Source organism: Rhynchophorus ferrugineus, unplaced genomic scaffold (genome assembly GCF_030347505.1).
Source record: "Rhynchophorus ferrugineus isolate W39M unplaced genomic scaffold, kcgeb_rfMv2 rfM2, whole genome shotgun sequence".
In the NCBI taxonomy this organism is placed as follows: domain Eukaryota; kingdom Metazoa; phylum Arthropoda; class Insecta; order Coleoptera; family Curculionidae; genus Rhynchophorus; species Rhynchophorus ferrugineus.
The window spans coordinates 68,223,993-68,241,076 of record NW_027472581.1 but is presented as its reverse complement, the minus strand read 5'-3'; the positions used below and the strand labels follow the sequence as shown (position 1 = coordinate 68,241,076).

At 28.4% G+C, this 17,084-nt stretch overlaps 4 protein-coding genes across 7 annotated transcripts in view; 3 read left to right on the top strand and 1 right to left on the bottom strand.

Annotated features, from left to right (window-relative positions):
* LOC143191273 (colorectal mutant cancer protein) overlaps positions 1 to 5,575 on the bottom strand; it is a 163,056-nt gene extending 157,481 nt beyond the window's left edge. For 2 of the 4 annotated variants that reach the window (XM_076396179.1, XM_076396182.1), the window contains exons 1-3: positions 5,040 to 5,574; positions 4,799 to 4,989; positions 4,631 to 4,743 (exon numbers count right to left, since the gene is read on the bottom strand). In XM_076396179.1, coding sequence (XP_076252294.1) covers positions 4,631 to 4,743; positions 4,799 to 4,989; positions 5,040 to 5,149 — 414 coding nt within the window. In that variant the 5' untranslated portion in view covers positions 5,150 to 5,574. Of the gene's footprint in view, positions 1 to 4,630; positions 4,744 to 4,798; positions 4,990 to 5,039 lie in introns of those variants that run through there. The other 2 variants (XM_076396176.1, XM_076396183.1) reach the window with 2 other exon arrangements.
* Positions 3,852 to 4,629, top strand: LOC143191276 (mitochondrial import inner membrane translocase subunit Tim29). Its single transcript, XM_076396186.1, has 2 exons — positions 3,852 to 4,215; positions 4,265 to 4,629. The coding sequence occupies exons 1-2, from the start codon at positions 3,956 to 3,958 to the stop codon at positions 4,578 to 4,580; spliced, it is 576 nt and encodes a 191-aa protein (XP_076252301.1). The 5' UTR covers positions 3,852 to 3,955; the 3' UTR covers positions 4,581 to 4,629.
* Positions 5,576 to 5,940: 365 nt separating the features above from the next.
* On the top strand, positions 5,941 to 7,176 carry LOC143191277 (elongin-B). Its single transcript, XM_076396187.1, has 4 exons — positions 5,941 to 6,085; positions 6,189 to 6,282; positions 6,349 to 6,493; positions 6,550 to 7,176. The coding sequence occupies exons 1-4, from the start codon at positions 6,083 to 6,085 to the stop codon at positions 6,659 to 6,661; spliced, it is 354 nt and encodes a 117-aa protein (XP_076252302.1). The 5' UTR covers positions 5,941 to 6,082; the 3' UTR covers positions 6,662 to 7,176.
* Positions 7,177 to 14,934: 7,758 nt separating this feature from the next.
* On the top strand, positions 14,935 to 15,783 carry LOC143191278 (elongin-B). The gene is made up of 4 exons (XM_076396188.1): positions 14,935 to 15,041; positions 15,195 to 15,288; positions 15,343 to 15,487; positions 15,552 to 15,783. Exons 1-4 carry the CDS (start codon positions 15,039 to 15,041, stop codon positions 15,652 to 15,654), a joined length of 345 nt encoding a protein of 114 aa, XP_076252303.1. The 5' UTR covers positions 14,935 to 15,038; the 3' UTR covers positions 15,655 to 15,783.
* The last annotated feature ends 1,301 nt before the right edge of the window (positions 15,784 to 17,084 follow it).

The window sequence follows — 17,084 nt, the reverse complement described above, 5'->3', positions numbered from 1 at the left end:
TCTGGTTGTAATGTATGATTTTAGTAGCTCGGTGTGTTGTTTTGGTAGCATTTGCTGTAGTTTATGAACAAGGCCTTCATGCCAAACCTTATCGAAGGCTTGTGCTACATCTAAGAATATAGCTGGGCATACTTTTTAATTTTCGTAGGCTTTTTCAATAACATCTGTTATTCTGTGGACCTGGTCAATTGTTGAGTGCTTGTTAATAAACCCAAAGTGGTGTGTTGGTATCAGGTTTTTTCTCTCTATGTTGTTAAAAATAACGAACAGATTTTTATAATATTTAAGAAATATATATTTTTATAATTTTTGGAAAGATATCGAAAAATCGGCTAACCAAATATCGATATATCGGTCAAAAAAATATCGATATTTTTGTCAAAAAATCCAGTGTTGTTTTTCTTTTCTGGATATATTTATTGTCTTCTTTTGTCTGTACTGAAAAAACACAACAATCACACACATAAAGTAAATCCGAGTCCTGGGACAAGACTGTCGTAACCACTACGGCTGCCAAGACAGCGTATGGTGAAATATGTTCAAAATACGTTAAAATACTTACTACTTAAAATATGTTCAAAAATGTATTAACGATCAATCAAATATATCTATTATTTATTTTAATTAGAATAACGCAAAAACCTTTTGTGACATCTAGAGTATTCACCATATAGACCATAACTTTTTGAACTATATATATTTTTTAGTATTTGATTTTACTTAGTTAAACAACAAATTGATAATACGTTCTCATTGTAATTAGTACTAGTGATCGCCCTGTTACCGAAATTCGACTACAATGTATTAAATTAATCATGTTTCTCTCATAATAGAGTAAAAGCACAAATTTAAAAATTGTAAGTTACTAAAACTTGTTTTTGCAATATTTTCAGTCAAGATCATTAATTTATTTGACACATAGCATTAACTAAAATAACAAACGTCTTTATAATAAAACATATTAAAATATATGCTATCTCAAGATCTAATACTCACTAACATTTTCTAAATTGCATTTAATTAAATTTAATTTCCATTAATTTTCAATAATCAACAAATTATTAATAAACGTAAATTACTACGCCATTGAACATTATAACAAAATATCATAAGTAAGATTGTCAGAACTGTAACAATTTCGTGGCATCAAATATAAGTACACATACTTTATATTTTATATATACTTTTACTTTATATTTTACTTTATACTTTATACTTTTTATTTTATACTTTACTTTTAGATTATATACAGTAGTATGGAATAATAGATCAAATAATACATGCTGTATATTAAAAAAGAGAATATATGATTAAAACAATTTTGAAACTGATGCTTGAGTTAGAAGAATAACATACAGAATTAGGTAATTTATTTTGTTACAATTGGGAAATGTATATTAAAGAAATATATTTATATTCATTAAATTAACTATTGATTTTCCAAAAATTATGACTATAAAGAAAAGAATAAATCATATCTTATAGCATTAATTCATTAAACACCTTAATATTTATGAATACTTTCAAACATTTACAAATATACTATTAATTTTTTTTTGTTTTCGTTCTGTGTTCCATCTATGCAATGTATGTGGTAGTTTCATTTTAACTCATAACTGCATATTTTCAGTACTTCATTTATCTATTCATTTAGTCCTTATCTTTTATACATATGCCTCACCTAAAATATATATTAGAAAAACGATATATATATACCAGACTGATTAAAAAATAATTTCTTTACCTCAAATTTTAAATAAAATTGCATTGTTCTTTACTTCTTTATTTCACTCTTCAATCACGCCCTTACAGATAGCTACGTGGGAACTAACAACTCACCAACTAATGAGGAATTAAAATTCTATAAAATTATTTTATAACTGTTAATATTCTATGCAATATTCATTTTCGACACATTCATTCAATTCAAACTCATGATGCACAAATTAACGTATTTATTACCTGCAATATTCGGTTTTAAGAAATGCATTTACTAATTAAATCTGAAATTAATCGGAATTATATACCATTAAAATTTATAGAAAAATCTCAACAACCTTTAGAATAGCCTCTAGTACAATGATATAATATGTCTCCAGAACTATATGAATTAAAAATAGTCCTTAAGCATGAATAATTTTTCTTTTTCAGTTTACTTCACGAGAAGATATCACATTAAATCAAACGTTGATTTCGAAAATCTAAATATCTTATAAGCAAAGAGAACACACCATTATTATTATTCTCGGGTTTTGAATAATCTACGATAAAGCGTGCATATTAATTTGTTTTCTCTGCAATAAATATGAAATATAGCTTTAAGTAACCATATTATTTTTAATCGTTTCTTTTTGAACTTCTCTTCCAATTCCATAATTCCAATAATACGGGAATAACCGAAGGTATCACAAAATCTTAAATATCACTATTATGATTAAAACTAAATAACTTCATTTAATAATGTTGAAAACACTCCCTTCCCTTTACTTGTGTCATTGATCTGACGGCTACTCATGGTTGGACGTTTTTCGTTTTATTGTAATATATTTATCTGTAGCGCATATTACACAAAATTATTAGGCCTAAAAATTTTTCCTCCATATAATATTTAACCACGTCAAATCTCACGCCTTCAGGTGTCAACGTTTTCTTCAAAAAAGAAGGCAAAATTTTCGCTAATCTAATTAATACAAGGATATTAAAATAAAATACATTAATTATTGTAATTTAATAAATATACTAACAATCGAATGGCGGTAGAGCAGTAGTCAATGAAAAACTCAGTGATATTCAAGATACTGTGTTCTCAATATAAAACCATAGAATATAAAGCAATGTATGGTGTGTAATTTATACGTTGGATGAGTTAAACGCCCTCAGTTCTACAAAATGAAGCAAAAGCGTACCTTAACGGTAGACTAAGCTATAGATCGATGGTCAGGGATTCTTCCTCTCCAAATTTAGAAAACTTCGACCTGAAAGAGCTCTAGTTGTGGCATAATGAAACTACATCTCATAGTGTTACTCAAAAATTCAATTTATTTAAAGAAACATTTGTGACAACATTTTAAATACAAGCTCCAAGATCTTAACTAATGGAGACTATCGCTGGTTAAAATACAATGATGTAAGTGAAATATGGTCCGAATTACTTAAAATGTGTTTAAAATTGGATTGATGGAATCTAAACATTTAAATCAAAACATACGTTTTTTTTTAGTTTATTACAGATTTACCATCTTAAAAAGCAAACATTTTGTTCAAATTTATTTAATTAGTATAATTTGTGGCTAAAATGAAATAACAAAACCTATGTATTATGCAGTCATTTATACTTCAATAGCCATTTCATATCGAACTATTATATCCGTAATATGTAAATTCTATATAATAAAGTTAAGCTACAAATCGTAACCAAAATAATATTTATACAAACTTAAAAAAATATTTAGGCAATTTTAAAATCAGGTAAACCATGGACTCTATAAAATTAAGAAAAATAATGTTATAATAGAGAAACCAATATAATACCACTAATTCATAAGAGAATAAGAAACAAATCAAAATCAATATTGACCAAGGTATATTCTAATAATTTTAACCCGATTACTTTGTGTATAATGTCTAGGCTTGCAGAGCTTAGCTAAGTTAATTATTCACTAGCCTTTAATATGACATATGAGAAACAAAATTCATAAATCCCTATATAATGTCTTATATACATATTTTAACATTATGGTTATACCTGTAAAGATTAATTTTAATTAAATAATATTATGCGTTGTAAATAGTAAGACTAATACAAATTAAAAATGTAAAACGATACATGATATGTAGGCAACCCCAAATTTCCTTTATTAGTAAGGTTAGAGTTATAAAACCTGACAAAATTATGTCAATAAGTGTTGGAATACATTCTATGTAGAATATAAACAGTACTTACCTTGCAATAAAAATGTATAACATCGGTAACTCTTCACTAATTATGCGAACACTCACTAATTTAAAACATAGGAATCAAAAGTTTCACGAAAAAATTAAAGGTACTATAATTGAAAAATGGATAAAATATTGGAGATTGGTTATCAAGGATTATAAAGAAGTTGCAGTATCTGTACAACAAGATATTAAAGATCGCCCCTTGCGTTTCTCTTTTTATTTCACGGGTGCTTCGTTTTTAACACTCTGTATGAGTTTAAATCCAAATGTTCAGAGGTAATGTATATAATTACAATTAGTACCATTTTACAGTATTATCTTTCAGTTTCAGAGCAAAGTATATACAATCAGCTAATGATATTGGCTTGGTGCCAGTCAGTCTTGCAAATCCACAAGCGATAAATCATTTAAAGTATATTGAAAGAAGTTTTAATCAAAACCTTATTCGTTACATTAATCTGGGTATAATGTCAATAATGTGGACTGACAAATACAGTGATGATTGTGATCTTTATGAAAGTAATTGCTCATATTTGCAAGTCCCATATTGGGATATCAGAAATAGAATATTGGACATAGGTTTTTTAAATGTTTGGTGGATTACATCAAGAAAAATGTTGGACTATGATATTAATTACTAAAGTATTATATAGCGATTTATAATAAACATAGATTATTTGCAAACACTTACCTTGAAGTATTCTTCATCCATATATTTGTCTGATGTAAATTTCTTAGCAATGTTCTTAGGCACTGGACTCATGTCTCTTGCACCAGAATCCCATTCCCAGCTATCTAACTTACCTAGAAATATGCATTTGTTTTCCAATGTATAGTTGAATGCTGCTATTTAACAAACCTTGACTATGATCGCTTACATTATCCTTATTAGAAACCTTTAAGGCATCAATTTCAGGTCTTAGAGCAAGTCTTCTGTTCAAAAATTGTTCATAAGATATTCTTCCCTGAGAATCAGCACCTAACTGTTGCATTAATTCATCTAATGAGTCTTCTAATGAAAGTTCTCGGCATACAGCTAACAGGTCCTGACTGGAGGATATATTTTATTTAAGGATTTCAAAATACAACCCATTCAATACCTGTCAATGTAACCATCTCCATTAGCATCACAGGCTTGAAATAACCTTCTTACTCTTTCTTCATCGCCAACAGAACTTGCAGATTCACTAGCACAGTCTGTATTTGCCATACTATTTTTTTAGATTTACACATTAAGATAATATATCTTGAATATCGGCTTTTAAATAAATGAATCAAACATTGATATAATTTATTCTTGTAGAACATAAGATATTTTGTATCATCTTATAGATAAATACATTAGGTCTTCCATTTTAAACAGATAAGCATATAAACAACAATTAATTTATAAACAGTTTATTTGACATACCACTGTCACTGCCACTCATGCCACTTAAGTCTAAATTCTGAGATATTTAATATTCGGTTAATATAATTTACTAAAATCTTTATATACAGCCATCATTATAATACTCGAAATTGATATATGTTATTCTCATACAACATGATATAATACCGAATATCAATTTGGAATTGATATTATAGGAAATGAAAAAAAAATATCCAAAGAAGTTCCTCGAACAATTAACTTCTAAAATCTTTCCAATAAGATATCTGTACTAGGGACGTAGAAAAAATATCGAAATGTTTTTTGCAGCTACCAGAAAAATATCGATATTTATTTAGTTATTTATATCGATATTTATATACTTTTTCACAACTATTACTACTATATTATTTTGAATTTATTAAAAATAATTAAAAGCACATTTTTTCAATTTTTTTAAAAGAAATAACTATATGTTATATGGAAAAATATCCCAACAAAAATATTGATATGAAGAGCAAAAAATTTTTGATCAGAAAAATCGATATTTAAAAAAAATATATCGATATAAAGTTTAATCGAGATTTTCTTTGTATCTCTATAATGACAGCTCCAAATTTTTTTGACAGAGCACTCTATGTTGCCAAGTATTAGACAAGTCAGGTTTCAGGTATCAGGTTTTAGTTAGTGTTTACAGTATTTAATGAATTTTTCATTCAAGGAAGTTTCAGTACATTGTGAATTATAGTGAGTTTCAGATCGTTTTCTACAACTATGGTAAGTTAAATTTATAATATAAAAGTGTATATATTACGCACTACTACTTAACCTGTATAGTAATGGTTGACAATATTTCACACGAATTTATTTAAAATTGTAGGACGTATTCTTAATCATCAGAAGGAAAAAGCTAACTATCTTTACCGATGCGAAAGATACTACGACCGTGTTAGAACTAAAAAAAATAATAGAAGGTTAGATAAACATTGCTTATAATATTTTATATTGTTATTATAATGAATATTGTACTTGTATTGTAGGTATTTTGAAAATACCTCCCAGCAACCAACAGTTGTTTAATAAAGACAATACTGTAATGGAAGATAGTCATATGCTTCAAGATTATGGATTAAATTCAAATACGGCGAAGGCTCAGAGCCCTGCAATGGTTGGGTTAGCGATTAGGTAAATCAAATTAACACATTTATTCTAAAAGCATTTATTTATTTTTACTTTTATAGGGACGATAATGGAACCTTTGAAATATTAGATTTAGTTCCATATTCTGCACCACCAGATTTACCCGATGTTATGAAGTCACAAGAGAGCAATGGGCAGGAACAAGCAAATTAGAGTGCTTAATAATATAATGCTTCTTTATATATAATATCACTGACACTATCTCTTTTTGTTTATTATGTTTTATATAGTTAAGAAAATTGTCTTAACATTAGAATAATAGTCAGCAAAATCAGATTGACTATGAATAATTTAGATGGCAGGATGATAAAATTCAGTGTATTAATTATTTCAAGTTTGTAGATCAAACAATAAATATTGTGATAGTTTTTCTATTCCTTAGAAAAATTAGATTTTCTCTCAAGGAGGGCCATATTATCACTATATTACATTCAATGGAGAATGATAATTTAAATGTTTGTATCATATTATAGGCTTTTGTAAATTAATTTATTGAAGTTATCGCATTAAGCTTGGGCTCTTTAAAGTAATTGATTATTTTAATTTTTTTTTTGTTCAAATCTATAGGTTTTCATAATGGTTGATACTATAATAATATTCTGTAATATAAAAATTGGTGAATTATATTGGATTTTATTGTGTTTATAATAAATAATTTTTTTCTCAAACTGTTTTTATTTGTTATTTGAGTCTTTAGTAACTAAAATACTTAAGGTGTGGCTGGTATATTTGAAGTGCCTAATCAAATATAAATCCTGTCTCTCTAGTTTCATGTTTTGTTATACATTGTATGTTCTGTTCTGCTAGTAATACATCAGAGGCAGATGGTATTTCATATTTAGCGGTGATTTATATTGTGAAGAACAAACTTATTAATAAGATCGCTGAATTTATTTTGAAATTTGAAAATTTTGAAATAAGGTATTTGAAAGACCAATTATAGATTACATTTTTAACTAGTAAATGAAATACGCATCTTCAAATATGTTCGACCTATCAAGACGTTTTTTGGTCTTGAAAGGTACTTTCACTTTTTCCTTCTGATGAAACAAATAGGTGCTACAATTACACTTTTTTTGGCACAAACTTGACATTTTCAATAAAAGTATAAATCTATAACACTGTATTATATTATATAGCACAGTAATATATTTGGCTCAAGAAACTTTAATTAATTGGAGAAAAAGTACTTTCATTTTTTCTAATAGATGGCTTTAAGCTGATAATATATCTAGCAATGCTAATTCATCGAAGCTATACCGTGTCATTTGAATAAATTGGATAACCACCAAAAAGCGCATATAATTGTAATGACTGCATAATAACAGTGATTACTAGTGGTCATAACTCGATACATAATTCAATTTGACCGACTTGACGTTATTAAAACGGACATTAATAACAAGAAATCACTAGGCTATGATTTAATAACAGGAGAAGTACTGCAAAAACTACCAAGGAAGGGAATTGCATTTGTAAGATGCCAGAATATTTAGAGTTAAACGCGAAGGAGCTTACTCTACAATAAAAGAAGCTAAAGCAGGTGTAACACAAGGAGGTGTACTGGGGCCAATAATTTATCTACTCTACACTTGTGAGCAAGACACAGACTTAAGAGAATTAAACCATCTGATCTTGTGTAGCGTTGTGTAGTGAGGTGCATATAATAAAAATACAGCAGTGACAAATAAACATTTTTTCACTCGAGACTGAGATAGGGCCGATAGGTCCTCCTAGTTATATACCTAGATTTATATTATCATAAAGACAAATTATAAGTTAGTCGGAAGCGATTAGTAGCAATTTAAAAATTAAATAATAATAATAAAAAAAATTAACAATACGGTTGTCTCCATAGAACATTCTAGGTATATAGTTAGTCCTTTACGCAGTAAAAAGTTATTGTGCTTTAAAATTCGAGATTCCAGAAGGTAGTGCAGACTCAGTCGAAAAGTATATGCTGTTCATATTGATGAGTGCTTAAGTATACGCTAGTATTTGAACTGGTTAATTGTTTTCTAATGAATGGAAATTATTTCTAAAATGAATCTCGGTATGGGTAGCCTAATTCTTGAACAAGACCATAATATTGGTAATCATATTCTTATACATCATGTTATAATATCGTATATCAATTTCGAATTTATATTAGTAAAAAATTCTATTAGGAGTAGTAGAGTATATTTCTATTTTGAATGATATGAAAACTTAAAGAAGAAGAATGTCTAATTTGACAGGTCCATTTTTCGTTGACAGCCTCAGCGCACTCTATGTTGACAAGTAAACTCTCAGGTCAGTTTTAGTTCCTCAGGCTTTAGTTGGCGCTTACAGTATATAATGAATTTTTCAATAAAGGAAATTTCAACATCAGGGAAATGATCCGCCACAAGAATCGTCTCCAAAGGAGAGCTCGAGCTACCTTCGATCCCGTTAAGGCTTGGAGAGAGGAGAACATACCTCCTTAATCAAAAGCTCGAAGCGCCCGCGGAAATCTGGAGACTCTCGAGATAAAAAAATGGCTCTAAACCCGCTAGCAACAATCTTAAAGATTCTGCACTATCAAATTTTCTCAAAAATAAATCATATAGACCCTCCAAAAATCCTGGAGAAGATTATCTGCAATCTCAATTCAAAGAAGGCACCGGGATTCGATGAAATCTCGGTCTTCCGATTAAAAAAGCTCCCACACAAGCAGATCGTGGAATTATCGAACATAATTAATTCCATCATGCGACTACGACACTTCCCCAAAAAAGGAGCAAACAATTCATCTTCAGGCTATAGGCCAATCGGCTGCCAGAGCCAAACACTCGTGCGCTCATCAGACCACTCGTTTGGCCGTACACATCAAAAGGGCACTAAGGAAAAAACAAACCCTTCGTGCAGTCATTCTTGAGATCACAAAGGCATTTGACAAAGTTTGGCACGAAGGTTTAATTTATATAGCCGTTAAAGCAGGTTTACCCATAGACTTGGTAATTGTACTGAGGTCATTTTTCTCGGAAAGATCCTTTCAAGTTAAAGTCGAAAAATCGCTTTCAGCAACCAAATCAATCAACTCCGGAGTCCCCCAGGGCTCCCTCCCAGCCGCTGCCCTTTTTAACCACTACATGGCCGGCATTCAAATCAGGAAGAACGTAGAAGCCGCACAATACGCGGAAGACTCACCGCTTCTCATTCCTCGGATTGCCGGCCAAGAAGACTCAAGAGACAGCTATCCCCATTAACCCCTAAAAAAACCCAAGCCATATCATTCCATCGCAAACGTGACCTAATAATATACAAGCTCCAAGTAGATAATTCTCCAATCCGTGGCGCGACAAGGCCACATACCTTGGTTTAATTTTCGTTAAACGATTCACCTGGTACCACCACATCAGAAAGGTCATTTCAAAAGGCCACGGAATTTTCTCTACGTTGTACTCGCTACTATGTCGTAGGAGTTAATTACCACCAACTATTAAAGTTATGCTCTATAAGAGTTTAATTAGATTAGTGATCCTCTTCGGATCAAACACTTGGCCCAGCTACGTTGCGCCAACACTGATCTCAAAGCCCCAGGTAATGCAAAACAAGAGAAACTGACACCCCAACTATAATCGATTTTGTGAACCACATATTCAACAAATTCCTCCAAACTTCAGCCCTCTCGGATAATCCCCTCTTAGAATCCCTCCCAGAGGATCTTGCACCTCGATAACCCCCAGCCTCCTACTCATTCCAAGCGGAAAAAAAAGAAAATTTCAGTACGTTGTAAACTATAGTGACTTTTAGATAGTTTACTACAACTACGGTAAGTTAAATTTACAATATAATATGTATGCATGTATATATTACGCATTACTACTTAGCCTATATAGTTATGGTTGGCAATATTTTATACGAATTTATTTAAAATTGTAGGACCTATTTTAATAATCAGAAGGAAAAAGCTATCTATTTTTACCGATGCCAAAGATACTACAACCGTGTTAAAACTAAACAAAATAATAGAAAGTTAGATAAACATTGCTTATAATATTTTATATTGTTATTATAATGAACATTGTTAGGTATTTTGAAGATACCTCGCAACATCTAACAGCTGTCTAACAAAGATAATACTATCTTAGAAGATCGTATTATCGTCGTATGCTTCAGGATTAGCAATCCAATCCAAGAATCCTGCAGTGGTTGGATTAGCGATTAGGTAAATCAAATTAATATATTTATTCTAGAAGCAAATATTTACAATACAATTACTATTTTTATAGGGACAATAACGGAACTTTTGAAATATTAGATCTAGTTCCATATTCGACACCACCAGACCTGCTTGATATGATGAAGTCACAAGAGCGCAATAGACAGGAACAAGCAAAATAGAGTGCTTAATGATATGAGGCTTCTCTATATATAATTTCACTGATACTATATTCTTTTGTTTATTATGTTTTATATTGTTAAGAAAATTATCTTAACATTAGATTAATAGTCAGCAAAATAAAATTGGCTATAAATAAGTTAGATTGTAGGATGGTAGAATTCAGTGCATTAATTGTTGCAAGTTTGTAGATAAAAAATAAATATTGTGAGTGAAGGTACCACATTAAGCTCAGACTCCTTAAAGTAAATAATTAATTAAACTAAAGTTATTTTTTGTTTAAATCTATTGGTTTAAAATAAATGATGTTTTTCTTAAAAAACTGTTTTTACTTGCTATTTCCGAACTATTCAGTAATTTATCACAATATCTATATCAAATCTAGCCAAATAAGAAATAGAGGTGATATTTTATCAATTTAATTAATTATTTATTGTTATAATGAAAATGTTAATAAATAAAATTAATTGTTTATGATTATATTGTTCACATCTCAATGGTTAAATAAACAGGTAAAATTTTAGTTTAAAAGTTTTATTAATTAAATACTCCATTATTTACTATTCTTTTATTATATCAGTAAATCCAATGAACTTAACATTTTTTGACAAACCAGTTTGTGACGAACTTGAAGATGATATTACACCCAGAGTACAACCGACACTTAAAGCTTTTTCTCTTCAAAACAAAAAGACTAATGCTTTTTTAGTAAACCTCATTTGAAATATATTATTAGAAGCTTTAGTTAATAATTTAAGTAATAAAGTAGAATCACATTAAAAAATATGTTGTCAATACAGTAATCAATAAAATAAGTACCATTTTATAATTTTATTTATTTGTTGATGTTTAGCTTACAAGAGAGTTATATCATTTATATTCTTTTCTGTACTTGTCGTGTTCATAAGCCAATGTTAATATAATTTTTACTATCTACCATAATATTTAAATATACATTTTTAGACAAGACCCTACTGTTGCGAAAGTCCTGTGTTCGAATCCTGTTGGGACATAATCGTAAATATAACATATTGTAACGGCTAAAAAAGCAAGAGTGTAGAATCGGATAAGGAATATGATTCCAGTCACTCCCCTAACCAGGGTTGATCATTCGCCAGTCGGTAGGCTTAATACCGCGCCCAATAATTTCTTGGAGCCCACATTAAGTACTACCTCCAACTTACACCATCCTAAATGGTAAAAAGAAAGCTCTAAATTATAACAAATATAATCTTAATGCACTCTAATAAATGCAAAGGCAACTATTTAATGTTATTAAATAATTTAATGTTATAAATAATTATTTAATGTTATTAAACTAAATACATTGAATACGGTGGATAATTCAGAAAATTCTTTCATTTTATATATATTTATTTTTACAATTGTAATATAACTGCAAATATTTTGTATTTTAATTGCAATTCAATTAATTTAAAATTGTAAAATATTTAATTTATACAGCCCCCTAGTCTGGTAAACTTTTATTACTTTATAAACCAGGAAAGGTTTTATAGATTTACGAATTCTTAATAACACCCTAATAAATACAAAGACAATTATATGATGTTATTGTACTATATAGACACATTGAATGCAATTAAACCTTTTGGTGGATAATTGAGAAAATTCTTTTATCTTAAATATGTTTTTTTTACAATTATAACTCATTCCAAATATTTTGTATTATGATTCAAATAATATTCACCAAGATATTTATAAATTTTAAAGCACTATCTAAAATTCGATTTTATGGGCGTAATAATAATAAAATACTCAATTTAATTTATCAATTTTATGGAAATATTATTTACGAATATACCTTATATTACAGTTAGAAATGACTGCTTTAACTTTATGATTATATTAGCTAAAAATTAATGGATTTAAAATTCACTTTCAATTTTCATTATTACTCCTTTGGATAAGTTTGATTTAATAAGGAAAGCGGCAATCAAAAAAAGTTGGAATACAATGAATATATAATTTCAATATATAATCTCACACAATTCAAATAAATGCTCATGTATATTCTGAACAATTACTTACATCTCTGTGCACATACATCATTAACACTCTACAATAAGATATCCTGTAGTTATCATATATTAATTATATACTCACCTTTACTTGTTTCTACTCTCATCACCCATTCTTTTCTGTTTCCAACATGAAGGAAAATATAAGTGCAATGAATTATTAATAAATGTTACAACTAATAAAACCTAATCAATTATTATTATATTATTATATAATTTATTATATAAATATACAAATTGAAATAACAAGTCTTCCTTGATTTTATTATATATTTTTAAAACTTATATTCTTTTAAATGCAACGTCTGAAAATTCTATCAGAACTCTTCCATAGTTTTCAAACTAACAGTTTCCTCTGGAGTAATTGTATTAAATTATGTTTATATTTAAAAAAAACAACTAACTGTTTTTATACATTTCTTATATTTGATTTCTGACGGAGATAACATCAAACTGACCTTGATTCGTCACTCATACGAGAACCATTACCTTTCGGCGAATACAAGATCATATGTTTAATTTTTTGAGATATTTCAGTGACCGGGTCCATACTCATATTCACTGCAGTTGCAACACGCTAAAAATATTTTCAATCAAACCGCAACAACTTAATGTTTAATAGTAAAAATTTTTACTTTTCTAACGAATTTTCAGTCTGTTCTATCTGGCTTTGAAATTTTCAATCAGATGAATAATAAACGTTGATATTAAATTTACCAAAACAAGCAAAAAACAACGTTCGCCATTTAATAAACTGTAGTTATTATAAATAATATTTTGGAAAATATTGCATTCGTTTTACAGTCGGACGATTTTTGGCTAGCTGATTCGGTTACATGTTCCAACTTATCAGACATTGTATCAGACATCAGCATTGTGTCTCTTTTTACTAGAATAAAATGAGAAGGAAAATATTGTCTTACTCTAAAACGGATTAACAATTTTCGGCAAGCAATATATTAAATATAATGACGACATAAATTCACTATTATTTTGAATAGATTATAGCTCATATGCGATAAGATAAATCAGTGAATATCATTGAATAAGCCATACCTATATGTAAGAATAGCAAAATATAGATATCGCATTTTGCAAATTAACTGAAAAGTTCTGGCGAATGCGAAATACAAAATATGTTTGTTTAAATAATATATATATATATATATATATATATATACATATGTATATATATATATATATATATATACAATATAATACAAAGTACAGATATTTTTTTCCTAATTTAACTAATTTTATTTAAGACACAAAATACATCAGATGTTAGGTTATGTAATCAGAATAGAACTATTTGTGCCCAAGCTATCAATCATTAAAAAAATTACAATTTCCTTCCATTTAACTAGATTTTTGAATATACTATCAAACCAACGGCATTATTAGAAAGAAGTTGTGAGTATTCGTCATACGCTATATTTACTCTTAGAATTTTCAAAATAAACCTATTTTTCATCACCCATCGCTAAAATAACTTCTTTGTATACCCTTGAAGTGACATTTCACTCATGATTTTTTGATTTTTTTTTGTTTAACAACTTTTTTCAACTTTTTTGCGAATTATTTTTGAGATTGTGGTGGAACTTGAATCAATAACTTCTGCCATTCCGCATTTTCAAATATGCTTGATCTATCAAGGTGTTCTTTGTCTTGAACATTAATTTCTCTTCTCGACTGCTTCTTTTGAATAAAACAAATAACTGTCGCATTTTCACATTTTCTGACAGAAACACAAACACGACATACTCAAAAAATTATAAATTGTTGAGGAGAACTCGTTACTTTAATGATGAATGGCTTTATTCTTGAATAAGATGGTAGTATTGGTTATTAAATATTTTCATACATCTTATAACAATTTCGAAGTTATATTAAAAAAATACTATTTGGAATAATATATTTCTATTTTCAATTATAAGAAGACATAAGATAAGAAGAAGAATTACAATTTTGACAGCTGTATATTTCGTTGACAGCGCACTCTATGTTGACAAATAAACTTTCAGGTATCAGGTTTTATTTGACGCTTACAGTATATAATGAGTTTTTCAATAAAGGAAGTTTCAGTACGTTGTGAACTATAGTCAGTTTTAGATCGTTTACTACAGCTATGGTAAGTTAAATTTATAATATAAAATTATATATATATATATATATATATATATATATATATATATATATATATATATATAATTGCCACTTAATTTGTATAGTAATAGCATTATTTTCTTTGAATTTATTCTATTATTATTATTTAAAATTCTAGGACGTATTTTTAATGATCAGAAGGAAAAAGTTAACTATTTTCATCGATGCGAACGAGAACACCACAATACATGAATTAAAAAAAATGTTAGAAGGTTAGATAAACATTGTTTATTTTTTATATATTTATTATAATGAATATTGTATAGGTATTTTGAAGATACCTCCCAACAACCAACAGCTGTTTAACAAAGATAACACTATCTTAGAAGACAGTCATATGCTTCAGCATTATGGTGTGAAAGCAGACACTGCAAAAGCTCAGAGTCCTGCAATGTTTGGATTAGCGATTAGGTAAATCAAATTAATATATTTATTCTAGAAGCAAATATTTACAATAAAATTACTACTTTTATAGGGACGATAACGGAACCTTTGAAATACTAGATTTAGTTCCATATTCGACACCACCAGATTTGCCTGATGTGATGAAGTCACAAGAGAACAATGGACAGGAATAAACAAATTAGAGTGCTTTATATATAATTTCACTGACAGTATATCCTTTTGTTTATTATGTCCTATAAGGTTAAGAAAATTGTTTTAAGATTAGAATAATTTAAATGACAGGATTATAGATTTCAATGAATTAATTATTTCAAGTTTGTAGATCAAATAACAGATATTGTAATAGTTCTTTTATTCTTTAGGAAAGTTAGATTTTTTTTCTTTCATGGCGGGCTATATTTTCACACTATTATATTCAATGGAGAATGATAATTTAAATATTTGTACCATAGTATAGGCTTTTGTAATTAAATTAATTTATGTAAGTTACCACATTAAGCTGGGCTCTTTAAAATAATTAATTAATTTAAAGTTTATTTTTCGTTTAATGTATAATTTGTCATATAGGTAGATACTATGATTAGAAAATATTTTATAATATAAAAATTGGTGAATCATATTGGATTTTATTGTGTTTAAAATAAATTAATAAATAATAAACGCCCTATAAAATAGCTGGGTAATAAAATCAATTTTTACGGATATATTGTTCACATCACATTGGTTAAACATGTAATATTTTAACTTAAAGGGTTTTATTTATTTAAATAATCCATTATTTACCCTTCGCTAATCAATAAAAAGTACCTGTACTGATTTTGTTGATTTATTATATTATTTATGGATTTTAGCTACGAGAAAGTTATATTATTTTTATTATATCCTGTAATTCATGAGCGAAGATTAACACAAAATTTTCTATCTACCATAATATTTAAAAAAATTTTTAATAGGTCTCGTCATAATACATTTGTACATTTTATTTTACAATAGGAATGCAAAATATACGGAAATGAATTTGAGGGAATTGGGAATTATGTTAATTTAACATATATGTCTAAGAAATTGGCGCAGGCCACGGCGACAAGATATTCATCCTACTGTTACGATAGCCTTGGTTTCGAATTCTGTTGGGACATAATCATAAACGTATGTCTGTTGTTTTTTATAATTGTAAAGGTCTAAAAAGCAAGAGTGGAAAATTCGATAAGGAATATGACGCCAGTCACGCCGCTAGCCAGGCTGGGTAAGAAAGCGGACATCTTATGCCATTGATCTTCAAGTTGATCATTCGCCAGTGTATATTTAGTATTAAGTTGATGATGACGGACTAAAGTTGATGGCAGGCGAGAAAATTATCGATATGTCGTTTTCGATATTTTAAAAAATATATATTATATTATATGGGCCCAAAAAATATTGATATTCTCTAAGTATATTAACAAGCAGTGGTATTTGTAACAGGTCAATTCAAAAATCCCCGACCTACCATAGTAATACACATTTTCTTGGCAAAATTAGATTTTATTATTCAACATAATTCCCTTCAAGGATGATACACTCATTATAGCGACCCTCCAACTTTTCGATACTATTTTGTAGT

Excerpts from the sequence above, each read along its gene's own strand:
- LOC143191276 (XM_076396186.1), top strand. The coding sequence starts at position 3,956 with ATGTATAACATCGGTAACTCTTCACTAATTATGCGAACACTCACTAAT. Across the intron at positions 4,216-4,264 it reads TTAAATCCAAATGTTCAGAG|TTTCAGAGCAAAGTATATAC; the intron begins GTAATGTATATA and ends ATTATCTTTCAG.
- LOC143191278 (XM_076396188.1), top strand. Across the intron at positions 15,289-15,342 it reads ATTAAAAAAAATGTTAGAAG|GTATTTTGAAGATACCTCCC; the intron begins GTTAGATAAACA and ends AATATTGTATAG. Across the intron at positions 15,488-15,551 it reads ATGTTTGGATTAGCGATTAG|GGACGATAACGGAACCTTTG; the intron begins GTAAATCAAATT and ends CTACTTTTATAG.
- LOC143191277 (XM_076396187.1), top strand. Across the intron at positions 6,283-6,348 it reads ACTAAAAAAAATAATAGAAG|GTATTTTGAAAATACCTCCC; the intron begins GTTAGATAAACA and ends CTTGTATTGTAG. Across the intron at positions 6,494-6,549 it reads ATGGTTGGGTTAGCGATTAG|GGACGATAATGGAACCTTTG; the intron begins GTAAATCAAATT and ends TTACTTTTATAG.